At 36.7% G+C, this 17,745-nt stretch overlaps 2 protein-coding genes and 1 non-coding gene across 3 annotated transcripts in view; 2 read left to right on the forward strand and 1 right to left on the reverse strand.

Annotated features, from left to right (window-relative positions):
- Positions 1 to 11,616, reverse strand: part of LOC118276145 (muscarinic acetylcholine receptor DM1) — a 96,780-nt gene extending 85,164 nt beyond the window's left edge. Inside the window, exon 1 of the mRNA XM_035594352.2 lies at positions 11,413 to 11,616. The gene's annotated coding sequence lies outside the window, so the exon portion shown is untranslated. The remainder of the gene's footprint in view (positions 1 to 11,412) is intronic.
- A 2,723-nt stretch (positions 11,617 to 14,339) lies between these two features.
- Trnal-cag (transfer RNA leucine (anticodon CAG)) lies at positions 14,340 to 14,423 on the forward strand. Its single transcript has one exon. It is a non-coding gene; the product is annotated as a tRNA-Leu (tRNA).
- An 805-nt stretch (positions 14,424 to 15,228) lies between these two features.
- LOC118276169 (60S ribosomal protein L26) lies at positions 15,229 to 17,356 on the forward strand. The gene is made up of 4 exons (XM_035594391.2): positions 15,229 to 15,390; positions 15,620 to 15,801; positions 16,546 to 16,686; positions 17,179 to 17,356. Exons 2-4 carry the CDS (start codon positions 15,634 to 15,636, stop codon positions 17,314 to 17,316), a joined length of 447 nt encoding a protein of 148 aa, XP_035450284.1. The 5' UTR covers positions 15,229 to 15,390; positions 15,620 to 15,633; the 3' UTR covers positions 17,317 to 17,356.
- The last annotated feature ends 389 nt before the right edge of the window (positions 17,357 to 17,745 follow it).

A 17,745-nucleotide genomic window follows, 5' to 3' on the forward strand; every position in this document is an offset into this window, starting at 1 on the left:
CCATCACCTACCTAAATCACAGTAATGTTATAGATATAAAAGTTTGTTTGTTTGGATTTATGTCTGTCTATCACGCTGAAACCACTGAAGAGATGTTGATGAAATTTGGAATACAGACAGGGTATTAGCTGACTTGAACAATATAATAGATACTTTTTATCCCAAAGGAACGTAAGAGTTGAATATAATAAAACTATTTCTTCTAACAATGACCTTCTAAAAACACTTGAAAAGATATCTCAATCTAAATCATGGTATCGACATCGAATTTTTTTAAAAAAGTTAATTAACGAAGAAACGAATAGAAGTATATACAACTTTCCTCTGAATAAAACCGCAATACATTAGATACACATTAACTTCCCATTCTCCATACATGGCTTAATAAGTATGGAGGGAGTTTAAAGGATTTCCTAAGCCATAATCCTTATAAGCTCGGTTACGATACCAACAGTATATTACCCACCAAATGTATTTAATGCAAGACTTGTGTTTAAAGTAATGAAGATTTTAATAAAATAAGACACAAAAACGCAGCGATAATGATTTTGTATGATGTGGCGTCTTTCGCTTGCATCCTAACCCCCAAAAGACCGCCAACGCACTTATAACAGTTTTAACGCCTCTGTTGTTTCGGGTATTCGGTTTGGCCATGGCGACGACGATTGCTTACCATCAGGTGATCCATCTGCTCGTTTACCGACTTATTCCATAACAAAATTATATCAAGTTGTATGTTTTTTACTCTCTGTACCGAATCAATCTCACCGACTGTAGACACTAAACAATTTTCTACCCACATAAAGTGGGTGTATCACATACGAAACCACTACATCATTCCATTAAACCCATCTCTCAAATACTGAGACACATATAAATGGCGTCCAAACCGTATTGATATCACTACTGTCGCTTACATACCTACCTGCAGGACATGGGATGAAGGAGTGACAATAGAAAGATTTGAATAATTTGAACATTAGAGCTGTTTGAGTATGATTCTGTTGCTCATATACCTAGAAATTTTATGAAAATGGGTTCCTAAGTAAAGTACCTAAGTTTTTAATCTTCCTATTATATTAAATGCGAAAGTTCGTGAGTTTGTGTGTATGTTTGTTACTCAATTACTCAAAAACGGCTTAAGAGGTCGTGATGGAATTTGGAACATGAAAACATTACCTATGGTATGTACCATTTTCCACAAGTTATGTTATCAGTCCCGTATGTAATATGGACTGAACTTAACATATATCTACTTATCAAGATTTTAAAGACTGAACAAGGTCTATGCATAATACCCAAAGTCCCTTGCTCACAATCACAATGTGATTACCGATCACACTTGATCCACGAGGTACTCAGTACATAGGTTCTGTTTCTAGTTATTTAAGATCAAAAACCCCGACTGTGATAGATCGATGTACAAATATATTAGGTATTAGGTACACCCACATTCTCAAAGGAATTTATCTTTAACACATTTGATGTAAAGCAAGTATAAATATACGCCGTTTGATTTAAGATTAACTATAGATAGTATGTCTGATATTTGAAATTCTAATACTAAAGTAAAGTCTATAGATCTAAAATTGGTAACGATGACGTCATTTGAACGTTTTTGGAAAATAAATTCTCTCTTGTGAATTCAGTAATATTTTAATCATAAAAAAATTGTGTAGGTGTCCTTTTTAAATGAGACGATAAAAGAAAAGAAATAACAAAAATGTCTTTTTAAAAAAGTTCAATTATAAATGTACACTTAAATACATCCACGTGTCTACAACTCCTATTCATGTTTAAACAACTTTGAACATAAGGAATATTGTATAAGAGTCTATATTAGCATGCACGCTCGGTCCCTTGAAGAACACATACAAGATTCATGGTTTTACTTCATGAGCAAGAATTAACATTTTGGAAGCTCTTTGGTACTTGGTTGCTTGTTTATGGTATAAGGTGCATTTCTGATTGTCACTTTTGACAGTCAATAAATTTTTAATTTTTTGAGGAGGGATACCTTATCCAATTACTTCTCCCGCCTTGGGCGAGTCAAGAGGGAGTGTCAGACTCTTACTGACTAAAAACCACCCCGTTCCGACTCCTGCCTGTCGAGCTGGAGCCCCGGTAAACCGCCAGGCAGTCCGCAACTCGGGGCTCGGCTCAGCCCTACTAGGATCGTGGTGGTCTGATGGTTGACAGTCAATAAATGGGACAATAACATGGCTTCAACCGCCCGGTATACACTGTTGTTCTCTTCCACATACATTAAAAGGCTTACCAATAATCTTCTTCTCGCTTTGCAGACATAAAAACATGCCTGTTCATTGCATTGACACAGCAAAAATCACTATACACCCAATTCGAAAATACCACCAAAATTTTCAAATATCCAATTACCACCAAATACATTATTTGAAAAGGGGAAAAAACGCAATAAAACGCTTCCTATACTAAAGTACCAATAAACCAATATAAAACACTTCTCACCCGTTGCCACTCTACCAATTTTCTGCTGCAATAAAATCTAACTTCCATCGCAACGTAAAAAAACGGTTGCGCAACGTTTAAAAATAACCGTTATTAGATTGAACAGTGTCGTTGTAAGGGTCAATGATATAAAGAACGGAACACAAACGGTTGGCAGGTTACGAGTGCCAATAAAATTATTATTAGACTAGGAAGGAGGTTATATTGCTATACATGATACACATACAGCCTTTTTGTATATGCTCGAATTTATTGAGGTGAAGTTGGACATAATATGCCTTCAAAAGCCTGCCTTTATACTGTACCCTTAGTATGAGTTTGCTTTGCGTTTAAAGTAATCGAAACGAGAGCGCGTTCGGAGCTCTGATTGGCCGGGTCGAATAAACCAACCAATTAGACTTTCGATTGCTTTAAACGTAAAGCAAACTCATAGTAAGGGCTGCTCTTAGCACCGCAAGAAATGTAACAAAATACAAAATAGCGTCACCACAATTGGTGATATCCACCCTATGGTAGATGTCTAATTTGAGTGCGTTTTATACTCAACAGTGACGTGGTCAACTTCCACTCCGAAACTTTGATTCTTTTTACGCAAGTATTATTTTGTAATACGATAAATAAAAAAATATATGTCTAAAATTTTTACATTACCTAACTGACGGACTAAATAGATATTATTATTATTTAATTTTCGTACCCTGTCATCATCCCTATTAAGAAACAGATAAGTATCCATTTCCTGGTAAGTATATTTTTGTAGCTCTTAACACAATTATTAAGGTTACCGATCCTCTTTGCACCACTCGTCCTCTTCATATCTTTGTGTTAACAGAAAATAATATTACGAAGTACAAACAATAATAATGGATCTTATATAATGTCTGTTTTTCTCAAAAAGAGTCTTAGAATTGGACCTATAGTGTGAATCCAGCTAGGCCATACTGTAATTGTCAATTCGAAACATACGAAGTGAGCTCTAGCGCCGTCCGCTATGTCATTGGTTGAGCGAATAATTTTGACCAATGTCGGATGGTTTTCAGCGTTAAGAAACTATTAGAAATATTACTTAAAAAATTGATGCGATAACAAATGAAGGCGGTTACCTTTTAAAAAAAAAAGGATTTTCCAAATTGAATAAACAAAGCATAGCAATAGAAGCAATTTTCTTTCCATAGACAAACTACAAAATCTATTACCAAACTACTTAAATCACACAGACTTCACCAAAAACCTATTTCATGCATCGATGTCGTACAATGGTGAATAAATAATTACCACTAGCTAACATGTACCTAAGTTATAATTCAATCAACTTTAAGACACCCTTTTTTTAAGGGGGGAAATCATCTAATGGCTTCTCCGTGAGGCGAGATGGAGTGTCAGACTCTTACTGAATAAAAACCCGGAGTGGTTCCTACACATTGAGACACACTTGTGATAAGAAAATAATCTTCTTCGTGATATGCGAGAGGGAGTCTCAGACTTTTACTGATACAAACCAGGAACGGGGTTCCTACTCCTGCTTTTTGAGCCGGAGCACCGGTAACCCGTTCGGCAGTCCGCAGCTTCTATGCAATTTATTATCTCTCTTGTGATGAGAAAATAAACTTTAAATAACTTAAAATTGATAAAATTATCTATAGATACTTTGCACGACCAATGAAACGAACCTATAGTCCTTACAGCATCCATTAACCAAAAAGGCACTCTTAAAGACAAAAGGCAAATACAACGAAAACAGATAATAAATAAACGTCTATCTATTAGGGCTGTACGAGGGATGAGCTCGATACATCTCAATCAATAGTTAGGCTCGTTACACATCACTACGGAGATACTTACAATCTTCGGCCGCGTATTTTCCGTTTCACTTTTTCCGCCATGTTTTCCTAAGCTTAGGTAATTCTCTTTCGTTATTTTCCAAATCGGCACGTGGAACCTTTTTTTTTAGATATATATTTTTTTTATCATTAGAACTTAAAAAGGTATTTACCATGTTAATTAATTCCTGTGAGTTTCCAATATTAAGGCTAAGCACTGATGATTATCGGAAACTTATAAATATTAATATTCAAGTTCTAATGATATTGTAAGCGACCATGTCAGTTTAAAAACATGTGTTTTTTTATCTTCCTAACTGCTTCATTAGGTTAAAATAGACCAATCTGTAACATTACGCTTTTAAAGGCTTATCTTATTAAATTTTATAAGCACATTTTCTTTAAAGTAGGTATCTTAACTTGAGCTAGTAGTGTGCAGTAAATGATAAATGATAAATGATAAATGATATTTATTTCTGTAAATAGATTATAAAATAACACTTTTACACGTCAATATTTCAAATAGCTAGATGAGGCCGGCATTTCCTATCTGACTACTCTGAGAAGAAATGCCGAAACAAACTCAGAGGTCATAGTCTCTTTTAAAGTCCAGACAAAATCAATTAGAGATGTCGGAGAACCGTGCAAGTTTATTCTGTAGTGGTCTTTTGAGGAAAGAACCACAGCAGTTTGAGCGGACCTGTTCAGATGGCAGCACGCATGTGTCAGTTTACAATTAGCTCAGCTGACGGCTGTTGCTGAATGATCCGACGAACAATACCAACCAAAAGAACATTTGGGTAGGCCACACAAATGCTCACACTGTCAGAATATAATTAACTAAAAGTGAAATGACTAGGCAAACTCTCGCACGGTCCTCAAACTAACAATTTTAAAAACAATATGTAAAAAAAAAAAAAAATATCGAATGATATTAATGTATATCATGTCAAATTGTATAAAAATGTAACTTGTGTTACAAACATGTCAACATGACCTGTGTGGACATTATAGCGGCTCACTCCCAAGCCTGACTATCATCTAAGTAGTCTTTAATTTTATAAAAAGCTTTACTATACAGTTTTTCTTTAATTACATTTTTAAATTTATTCAGGCTCAAACTTTGAATATCGCTGGGAATTTTATTGTAAAAGCGTATGCATTGACATCTGAACGAACCACTTATTTTCTTAAGTCTAGTAGTGGGAACAATATATTTGTTTTTACTTCTAGTGTTTATATTATGTATATCACAATACTTTTTGAATAAATTAATGTTTTTGTGAGCATACACTACATTTTCATAAATGTATTGAGAAGCAACAGTTAATATATTAATTTCTTTAAATAGTTCCCTAAGAGAGTGCCTCGGACTAAGATTATAAATTGATCGAATGGCTCTTTTCTGCAGCACAAAGACAGACTGAATGTCAGCAGCATTTCCCCACAGGAGGATACCATATGACATGATACTATGAAAATAACTAAAGTATACTAATCGCGCTGTATTTACATCGGTTAAATTTCTAATTTTTTTAACGGCATATGCTGCAGAGCTGAGCCTTTTCGACAACTTATCTACGTGTGGAGCCCACTGTAGCTTAGCGTCCAGAGTTATACCTAAAAAGACAGTTGAATCTACAGGGTCCAACTCCTCGCCCTTGATTAGCACGCTGGTTTTCACATGTCTAACATTTGGTGTTGTGAATTTAATGCATTTAGTTTTTGATTCATTAAGTAATAAATTATTGGCACTAAACCAGCGTACTATTTTTGAGAGAGCACTATTTACATGATCACTGACTAATTGTCCACGTTTGAGTTTAAACAATAAAGATGTATCATCAGCAAACAGTACTATCCCATGGTTATCCTTCACAAGGTAAGGTAAATCATTAATATAAATAAGAAAAAGAAACGGGCCGAGAATTGACCCCTGCGGAACACCCATCCTAACAATAGACCCGGAGGAAACTTTTCCGTTAATGTCGACTCTCTGAATCCTATCACTCAAGTATGAAATAAGAAGATCCAGAGAGCTGCCCCGTATTCCATAATGGGATAGCTTCCTGATCAGTGTTTCATGAGAGACACAATCGAACGCCTTGGATAAGTCACAAAAAATACCCAATGCGTCGGCCGAGTCCTCCCAAGCATCATAAATGTTATTAAGAAGTTCAACACCGGCATCAGTTGTTGAACGACCCCTTGTGAAACCAAACTGGTTTCCATGTAATAATTTATTTCTATTAAAGAATCTTTGCAACTGATGTAGAATAATTTTTTCAAAAATTTTACTGAATGTAGGTAGTACTGAAATAGGTCTAAAGTTAGTGGGGTCAGAAGTACTACCCGATTTAAATAACGGAGTTATTTTACTATTCTTCATGAGATCAGGAAACACACCACGATCGACACAGTTATTAAAGATTAGAGCTAATACGGGTGCTACAATATCTATTACAGAGCCGGTAATGTACACTGAATTACCCCACAGATCTGCAGTCTTTTTCTTGTTCAAGGTATGGAACGTTTTGACAATATCTGTATAATCTATGTGTTCGAAAGAGAAGCCTAAATTGCAAGCTGCAACATTTTCTTTTAGTAAAGATTCTGCAACTGTGGGAGATGAGTTCAAAGACTTAGTAGTGGACACAGGAACGTCCGAAAAGAAGTTTTCAAATGCAGCTGCGACTTCTGCATCCGATTTAATTACATTATTATCAATTATAAGACTAAATTCACTACTCTTCTCTTTAGACCTCCCTGTTTCACTGTTAAGTGACATTTCCCTTAGAATTATAATTAAAACATTCTAGGATGTGACATAAAAGGCTGTATAGTGTAGTGTCAAGGGTTCCTCCCCACATATTCATTATAAAAACATGATTAAAACATAAAGCTGAGGTCCAGCCGTGTGGCCGGATCCTGCGCGCAGGGGTCCCAATTTTCTGGTCCAACGAACATCTTTTTGATGTCTAACATAATAAAGTAAGGCACCAAATTAAATTTCGTTATGGCCTCAAAGACATCTCATTAAAATTTTGACGTTTCTTACTTATGGCGCTCGTTTAATCGAAATTCACGAGGATTTCATGACTTCTCAGTTCTCTGACGTTACAACGTTTTGTTTTGTGTTATTGAGAACTTTATTTTTGATGTTTTTGAGTGGGTAAACATTTAGAAAGGTAGCCATCACCTTTAAATCATCAGAAGAGCCTTTTCGTAATTATATGTTAACATTTTATAATTTTAACACCTTTATTAAAATTCTTAGAACTTATAAACTGGTAAGTGTTACTTTAACATCAAATACATAACGAGAGTGACGTCACACACTTGGTGTTAATGAAGCAAGCATAATTAAAAGAGGATGGTTAGACGAGACGAAGTGATTGTCCCTAACAAGGAAGAATGGGGCGAGGCGAGACGAAAGAGTCGTTATTTAAAACTTTAATCAACACGAACAACGTACAGCGGTGGGCAATTATTCTTTGTAATCTTGCTCTGTACTTATCGAAGGCTGCCAAAGGCCTGATTGACAGCGTTGATGTTCCAAATGAAGCCACTAGATGACGCTGTAATTGGTACTTCGTTTGAAGTCCGAATTCCATTGCATTTCGGTTACATTCGAATTTCGGGATATTAGGATTGAGTTTGGCCGAATTATGCCCTGTCCGTTTTGATTTTAGTGAGTGTTGAGATGACACTATGGTCTATACATCACGTCATTAGATGCCGATAGCTTAATCATGAAAATACACTTCACCGTTTATTTTTTGAGTCTTAAAACAAATGGATATATTTTGGCCTTGTACACAGGCTTGTAATCAGGCTACGTTAAGATAAATTCAGATATTGCGTCTTTTCAAAACTATGGGAACTTCTTTACATTCGTAGAAGCGAGTCTCTAAATTAAAACTAATTTACTTACCTGATTAGCACTTAAAAGAAGAAAGAAAGAAAGACACAAATATATAGTATTTAAGAGACTGAACATCTTCTAGTGAGAAACATGAACTGTAGACTTCAACTGAAGATTTTATAAACTCCAATAGCATCCAGTTGTGACCTAGAGTAATAAAGATCACATATCATTTAAACCGTGTTACTACCTACTCGAACCAATGGACATAACTAGTATTGTGTAGGTTGGTAAATACATCTCAACCTTGGACCATCTCTTGGTTCTGTACGTGGGTAGGCAATAGAGGAAGAAGTACTTAAAACTTTATGAACGATCCTTAAGAACTATGTAACGAGGATATCCTAATACTGGTGGAATATTTTGCTTGTTTCCCCGTGAAGAGGTAAACAGAAATGTACTTTAAATTTAGCAACATAACATGCAGTTTTCGGTGGTGATGATCTTGTTAATGATTAGGGTTTTCTACCAAAGATGAAAGAAAGAAAGAAAAACAGTTTATTTGCACCGTAACAAAAATAATTTACAGAATTAAAAAAAAAAAAGTGTATACGGCGCAAAAATAAGTGCTATGCGATGCGTTTGCCTTCCACCAATCCTTTATTGGTACACACGGCTTTACAATGGTGATAAAACTCCCTTATTGATGATATGATGATGTAGAAAACCGTTGCCTGACACCATAGCAGACATTATGTCTCATATTTGACAACTTCGTGCGCCTGAAATGTCCAGTCCGACTCGCCGATGGAACCAGAAACCCCTTTCTCAACAGATTGATAAACTTCTTAATACCTATGTATGTATGTAAGTAAATATCTACTCTCTACTCGTATAATATCCTATATCCACATAAAACTTCGGTGAATACTTATATATTAATACCTAGGTATTATCCTGACTGAATACTAGGTCAATAAATCGAATGTTTAATCAGATAGATTGAATGTCAGAATTTTACAACTCGATGGAATTTAGTTTAACTTCTGAGGTTTGTTGGATCAGTTATGAGAATTCCTAGGTTTTCGCTTCCTGCAAGTTCATTGATTGATTTTGTTTGGCAAATTTTAACTATGTGAAGAGTTGGATCCTAGTTTGATTTAAGAAGTCTAGAACTAGAAATGTGAACTTAATTTAGATAAATTATGTTTTTTTTACTTTAGTGATCCTGATACCAGCTTATCAAAACATGCATGTAAACTCCAACCCGCCTCGGCCTATCAAACTTGCAGATTAGTATGGCAAAGCACCTCATGTAAAGCCAGTTTTTTTATATTTGATGGGTCGATATTTGGCCACTATCTCGCTTGGTGGTAAGTGATGATGTGACCTACGCACGCAAGAAGCACGTCTGCCCATAAGCAACCTATTTACACGGGCCTTGAAGACACCCAGATTTTACTGAGCAGAAAACACAGACTCCGGCAAAGAATTCCACTCCTTAGCAGTTCGCACAAGGAAGCTTCGTGCGAATGGGTGGGATATCTACCAAGAAGCGGTAACGCGATTCTCTTGTGATTCAATGACAGAAAGGACTAGTTGTCGTTGTGTAGTAGTTTTCTGGGAAAATTACTCATCTTACATCATTTCTTCTTAAGGGTAAAAAAGGGGTGATGACCTCCTTTCTCAAATAAAAATGGAATTCCTTAACTCCCTTAATACGTTCTTCCTTCCACCCCTATCTTCAACTTTACAGCCAGATCTCCCTATAACCAATTTAGTCTCCAAATCAAAAACTCCTACCATTTATTCCGTCAACGTCTTTATTTTACGACAGATCATGATAGACTGCTATATGCCTTCGTCAGTTTCATATAGCCTGAGTGAAAACCTTGAGGCTATAAAATTGATCTCCAATTTATCATCGACGATATATAGAGATGTGAAACTCGATTCCTTAGACGAAGAGCATGTCAACTGGTGTTTATTTTATGTGGCTACCTTCAAGTAAATAACTTATGAACATGAAATGATAGTAACAGGTTGATGTTGGTACTAATTACATGTTTAAAAACAATACCTGTCGCGCTTCGACTGATCTTAAAGTACCTATCTAAAGTTTTTTTTTTGGGAAGCCCCGAGAATTACCAGAAAAAAATGTCTATTGTTTTTTTTTTACTAGCGGTTCTTTTGATTCTCGCGATGAATCACTATTATTCTCATACATATCATTACGCTTGTCTCCCCTTTGGGTAGGCAGAGGTTATGGAACGCCAATATTAAACTACTATCAATATTTTCGTTACCCGTCCTATTCATCATTCATATTAAAATTAAATACCGTTCGGTCATATCTCAAAAATCTGGTTGGAAATATGCAAGAATATGAAATATTAAATTCGTGACTTTACAAGAACTCACCATAGGTGACCTCAATTTTAAATCAATTATTATAATTCTGAGTATTACACACTCAAGAAATATCTCTAATCTAAAATATTGACAGCACAGATCCAGCGACCCCGATATCATGACATAACACGAGAGATTTATCTAACACCAATCTTGTTCCCAAACTTTTCCTAGTCTACACAAGTTCGCCGTCTCAGTGTAGGTACATAATCCTCGCTAGCTGAATCGTTAACTCGATCACGAGGCGTTAAACATAATGGAAGAACCTTCCCAACACTGATGGCTCCCCAGCCTCCAATCTCTCATACACTTTAACACCGAACCTCGGACGATCATTGATTCCCAACCCTGTCGTGTAATGAGATGATTTTAATTACTCTCCACGCCTACCTATCCCACAGTTTACACAGTTTTCTGACAATACAACCTGCCACAAAGTAATCCAGCTCAATAAAGCTTCAGTTTACACTTTACAGTACCGACTACTCTGTATGTAAATTAGCTACGAAAAAAGGCGTTTCAACTTTTAGGTTAAATGGAATTCTGGATTATATCTGCGTGCAGTGGAATATCAGGGATATGGACTGTAACTAACACATCTATTTCACAGTAAAAGCGTCTAAAAAGGAGGAGGAAAGCACACAACGTGGGGTCCAACCAGGGATTGCCTGCCATTAAGACGTTGGCAACCACTTTGAGGAGATCAGTGTCTTATCTCCGAGGGTGGTCAGCAATCAAAATGGCAGTGGACTCAGCATGGTGTGGAATCTGGAGGGTGTCACCAGGGAATTGTTTACGGGGTGACCTTGAAGCCCGGGTAACGCTTACCTAGGACGCCGCACATAGTCGGTGGTGGCCGGGCTCCAGCGAGCGCGCGGCCATAGCGTCACTCACGCGCGTACCATCACACTAACACTACGCACACCACTCAACGTCACTCATATCAGGCTTTTAGGGGTCCGATGTGATCGGCGGGCGGCAGGCGTGCACTCCCCGCGGCCGCAGTTCATTCACTGAAAGGCCCGGGCGACGTGTACGGATTGCGCAGGCTCGGACATGCGTTCAGGGGGCAACTAGCTCCCTCTGTTTTGTTAGTCGGCCACGCACTGTGCCGGGTTGGGCTTGGGCACGCCGATGCCACCCGATGCCGACTCAGAGGTCACAAGGTCGTAGGTAAATTGATAGCGACACAATTACTGTAAACATTGGTGAAGGGAACGTGGACTTGGATTTTGACATGATTCATGTTCGCTGCACGAGTTAATGAGCTCTCTGTTACAGATTATCTTTTCATATTTTAATGAGTCTGAATACATCTCCACCCCGCTCTTTACCTCTTTTCAATGTAAGCACAATATATTATTTTCCCTTCGCCATTAATAAATTCATATGAATCTGAATGAAGGTTATTTGCCGGAACAATTTTAAGCCAACATGTTATTGCTTTGTAATAAAATGAACATCGATAATTAATATTTTAACCTATTCACCTCTCCCTTAATGAGAATTAATTAATGGACTAGATGTTAGAATAGGGCTTCGTCGTTCTAAATATAAAATCATAAAAGGAACATGAGACGTGCGATAAAAAGTGAAGACAATTTTGGAATTAAATCTTTTTGGAAATTGCTTGTAGGTTGTTTGGCTCGGTAAAATGTTTGCTAAATTCGTAATATCGAGTCGTTGAGCAAGATGCAATATTGTTGCGGAAAGTAGATCTTCCGATCGCCGGTAACTCGCTTGAAGCGCGACCTGAACCGATTCCGGTTGTTTATGAATGAAATACAATCTCGAGAAATTGAGCGAATTGAATTTCATTCGTTTGCAAACAAGTGCAGCGCAGTAATGGATCGGGATTATTAGCGTTCCTTAGATTCCATCATGCTCAATTCTTGAAAACGTTAATGTGTATTTTCTAGTTAAAATTACATTGATATACTGGCTCCCGCAAAAGACCTGACTGTTGCCAGGGCTCTGGTTCGAAGAACAGGAGTAGGAACGGGATGGCTTTTAGTGACTAAGATTCTGACACTTCCACCCAAGGCGGTTAAAGTCATCGCATGAATTTCCTCCCTCAAAAAAAAAACTAGAAGCTAGAAATTCAGCATAAGACGTCTGTGACTGTGACCATCTTTTCAACTAATCAAAAACCTTTAGTGACATGTTGAAGACGAGGTCAGAACAGACAGCAGTCGCACCATGTAAAATGCACTGCGGACTGCGTAACGGGTTACCGAGGCTTTGACTCGAAATAGGTACTAATAAATAGTACCTAATAATATAATGTTAGCAAACGATAAGACGTTGATGATTCCAGATTTTCCAGTAACAAAATCTACCGACATACCTATACTTACAAATAGGTTCTTGATACTAGCTGTAAGTTTTGCATGTGAAACGGCCATCATATCAAACCGAGTCGTCAAATGAACATCTAGTACACTCGTCATGCGTGGTTGTGGCCAAAATCTGACACAAACGTCGGAACTTTATGTCAGCAGGACAGGTCACGTTTGAGGCAGCATGAAAAGGTATTGAGGTATTCCCTAAACGGATTACCTGAGGTGCAGGTAGTAATCTTTTTCTAGTTACGTTTCGAGTTAGGATTCGAGTGAATGTCAGCATTTTACATGTTTTTTTTAAGGTGTAAAATCATCCAATGATTTTTTCCACCTTGGGTGAGGCGAGAGGGAGTGTCAGACTCTTACTGGCTATAAACCATCCGTTCCAATTCCTGCTTTTCGATTCGGAGCCCCGATGTAGTTATCGGCCGCTAAGCAGCCCGTAGCTCCGGGTCGTCATCAACCTTGCTGCGCCCCATCTATGGTAATCTGATGGCTCTATTACCTGATGCTGCGTATTGAGCTATGTGTGGCCTTAGTTTTTTTTTTTTATTATTTGTAGCATTTTTTCGTCATTTCAATGAACAATACAAACATGAGTCATCTTCTAACTGATCATTAATAAGTGGACCACACAAAGAGATGTTTTGTAGGAGGTCCGAAACCTGGTAGTAGTTTGCCACTCCGCCAGCGGTGTATTTAATCATTTCCTCTCCTCGTTGGTATATGTACCTAGTGAGATTAAGCAAAATCACAACTGAACAGTATATCATATAGGTTTTTAGGGAGCTTCCGCCAGAGGTGTGCTATGTAGTTATGTTACGAAGATATAATAGCTAAGCTGTGAAACTATTTGACCGTTTCCACTGATACTAAGCTAAGTAGCTGTGCGAGGAAGATGCGCAGCTCGAGTATACAAGGTAAATATCACGCATCCATAGCACGCATATTCCATATAAAATTATAGCTTAGCTGAGACCGTTTCCACCAGTGCTAAACTATGTATAAATACCAATGAATATGTTTGGTGAAAGCCAAATGCATCCGCAGCAACGTAGCATAGCACGTATCTGGTGAAAAAGCACCCTTAATCTCTTACTATGGGGCATAACTACAACTAACAATACAATAGATTTTTAGTTTGCATTCCGCTTATAGAATTATGTTTTAGCTGAACACCGCATGTTAAAAAAAAATACATGAAAACTAAAAACCTATTGTATTGTTAGTGTAGCATGGATTTCCGCAAAGTAACGCCTGATTCTATTCTATATATAGGGCACAATTCCAAAATCATAGGTGGGTATAATGAATTGTATGATAAATCATAGGTAATATAATTAAACTGTAAGTACTATTTATTTACTATTCTTTATCTCATATCTAACATTTAATTTAGACTCTGTATCATCAGTCAGGATGGCCGAGCGGTCTAAGGCGCTGCGTTCAGGTCGCAGTCCACTTCTGTGGGCGTGGGTTCGAATCCCACTTCTGACAATAACTTTTTGACTTCGAGCTTTAAGAAACCAATTTTTTATTGTGTTGCTTTAACAAACAAGATTGAGTTGGATAATTCATTCGTTTACCAAAAGATGTCGCTACGCGTCTTCACATAAATAAAAAAAAATATTCAAGAAATCTAGTAGTAGAATCTAAAAATCACTGTAAAAGTGTAGACCTGTGTATACCTATGCTTACTGTGTACACTATATTTTTTACTTGGCTAGCTATGCTTTTATTTGCAAAATACATCCATGTAACAATAAATTGTTATTCATAATAAAAAAGCATCGACACTGTAAATCGAATGTCGCTGGGTGGAATATCTAGCTCATATCAAAACAGTTATTCAGTTATTATTAATCAGGTACCTAATTGGCATATTGTGAGCAATTGTGTCACAAAAAAACTGGATTTACCAGTTTTAAAAAGTCCTAAACACCTATTATATGAAATAAAAGAACCTAAAGTGTAGCAGTATCATGTACCTATCTACACCCACTTTTTTACAAAGTTAATGTGCCCTAAGTTTAAAAATGTAAAATTAAACACGAAAGTTTAAAAGCCTATTTGAAATCTTACCACTAGAAAAACACCTTTTAGATCCTAAACAGTGGCCTAAACAAACATTTTTTATTATTATTTCCTGAATATCACTTGTTAACGTCAACTGCGTAAAAAGAAACTACGTTTTGTTCAAAGAACCAGAGTTGCCAATTAATTAAAAACAATATAAATTGTTTTACCTAAATATTTCAATTTAAACTTACAATTTGTGCTTCATTCTCATTTTTTATTATTAGTTACGATATTATTTCATTAATAAAGAAAAAATATAATTTATATTTTCGATTTTATAAAATGTTGTGACAGTTTCACATTTTGACAGCAAGTTTTATGTTTGAGCAATTGGCAACACCAGTATAATTTCTTTTTATTTCGGTTCTTTGCCGAGTTGTTTAGGGTACGTTGATTAATCCGTGAAAATCTTGTATTTCTTCATATTTATGTGACTAAAAATGTTATATTATACATTTTCGATATATTCTACGCCACAAACGATGGATATTTTGAATTTAATTCTAGTTGTTTATCAAAATATTCGCCGCGGCAACTTGACGTTTAGCATGCACGGAACAGTAACCTAAACATTTGTAACTGTGAAGTTAAAACGTGGTATTCTGTGTTTTCAGTGAAGAGCGTCAGAATGAAGTACAATAAGCTCGTCACATCCTCCAGGAGGAAAAACAGGAAGAGGCACTTCAGCGCTCCTTCTCACATCAGACGAGTGCTTATGTCTGCGCCTCTGTCCAAGGAGTTGAGACAGAAGTTCAATGTAAAGTCTATGCCAATCCGCAAGGACGATGAAGTTCAGGTGAGTCTGGAACCCTTTATCTAACGTGCATACTCTTTGTAGGTTATGTTTGTATGTGCAAATCAATATGATGAAGAATAAACCATTCTTAGACCACAGATGATTGCGGTCGTGCTACGGACGAGTTTGAGGTTTTCTCTTACGAGTCCACGGCGCGGCCAGCTAGTCTGTGCCATGGTGGAACTAAGGCTCTGATTGTTTGCACAACATTCATAAAGTTGAAGTATAGTGTGGCGTTAAATGGCAGTTGTATTTGTACTCGAAGCACACTTCTCCACAAATATCTTGCTCTCTAACATAGTAAATCATATTTTCAATGTACTAATCTCTCTTATCAAGTCTTATGAATATGTTTTGCCACAAACAAACTTGTTTTGACTCAAACTATACAACTTACTTAAGATACCTTTGTCATGAATCAATCTAACCTAATTTTGTATGTTCAAACATAGAATCCTAATGTAAATGAGCTCCCCTGAGCCAAACAGTAAGATAATTCTGGTCCTTACAGATGTGGCTGTCAGCAAAGCACATTGACCAGCATAGTTAATATTAGCAAAGAGCAAATTTTGATCAAATGCTGCCAAATTACTTAGGGTTGGTATTTCTATACAAAGTTTATAAATTATAACATTATTTCTCTTGGGCTGACTGTTAAAACACGTCTAAATAGATAACTCATAGGTTATAATTGTTTTTCTTTGTAATAGAACATAATACTGAACACATTGCACTATGTTTTAGGTTGTCCGTGGTCACTACAAAGGCCAGCAAGTCGGCAAAGTAGTGCAGGTGTACCGTAAGAAGTTTGTCGTCTACATTGAGAGGATCCAGCGTGAGAAGGCTAACGGCGCCAGTGCATACGTCGGCATCCACCCTTCAAAGGTAATATATTAGTTTTAAGACAAGTTGTTTTTTGCAAAAATTTGCATTTTAAATAATGATCCATACCAAAGATTTCTTTAAATCAGGTGTTAGAACAGTCACTAATGTTGTTTGCAAGCTGTATCATATTATTTTGACTTTAAGTATGTGTTTGTAATAATATAATTATTGTTAAGTATAATAATGCAGGCCATATTCATAAATGTTTATAAATCTTTGTACTGGTATACAGTACGGAACAATATTATGCATCTCACACCTGCACCTTGAGTTTTTGTATCTTCTTTCAATCCATACAATCGATCCAATTACTTCCAATGATGATAACACTGACCTGAGACCGTGCCTTCATGACATACTGAAGCTTAGCGATGTATGCAGGGGCACGGGTTCTGCTGAAACACTTCCATGGCTCTGATTACCTACACAATTAAAAACCATCGACTTATTTCTACCTTCAATCTAATGGTAAAATGTTAATTTCTCTTCTAGTGCGTGATCGTCAAACTAAAGATGAACAAGGACCGTAAATCGATCCTCGACCGCAGAGCGAAGGGCAGGCTGGCCGCCCTCGGCAAAGACAAGGGCAAGTACACTGAGGAAACCGCCACCGCTATGGAGACCTCGTAAATATAGATTTTAAGACAAATAAAAAAGAAAAACTCCTAAATTGATGTCTTTTTATTTCATTTCTCATTAGATTTAGAACCTATCTTTAGGATATAATTGAAATTAACAAAATACCTCTCTTGAAAGCGAGTTAGTGAATGGTGATTCCATGTTAGAAAAAAGTAAGACTACTTCTCGATCCTGACGACTTGTACCATTCAATATTGGGAATCTATACCACTGTTGAGAATCATCCTCAAAGTTATCGAAATCTAATCTAAGTCCTGCAGAGTGCATAGAGATATCCCTAAATTATGAAATAATTTCTCCTGGGGTAAAACACTCATATACGTAGTAAATCAATATGAAGGATAACGCACGATCTCATTTTAGCCTGCACGTTACCTTTAGGCTTCTAGCCAGTACTCACAACTAGAGTCTAAATTAGTT

The sequence above is a fragment of the Spodoptera frugiperda genome, chromosome 31 (assembly GCF_023101765.2).
Source record: "Spodoptera frugiperda isolate SF20-4 chromosome 31, AGI-APGP_CSIRO_Sfru_2.0, whole genome shotgun sequence".
NCBI lineage: Eukaryota > Metazoa > Arthropoda > Insecta > Lepidoptera > Noctuidae > Spodoptera > Spodoptera frugiperda.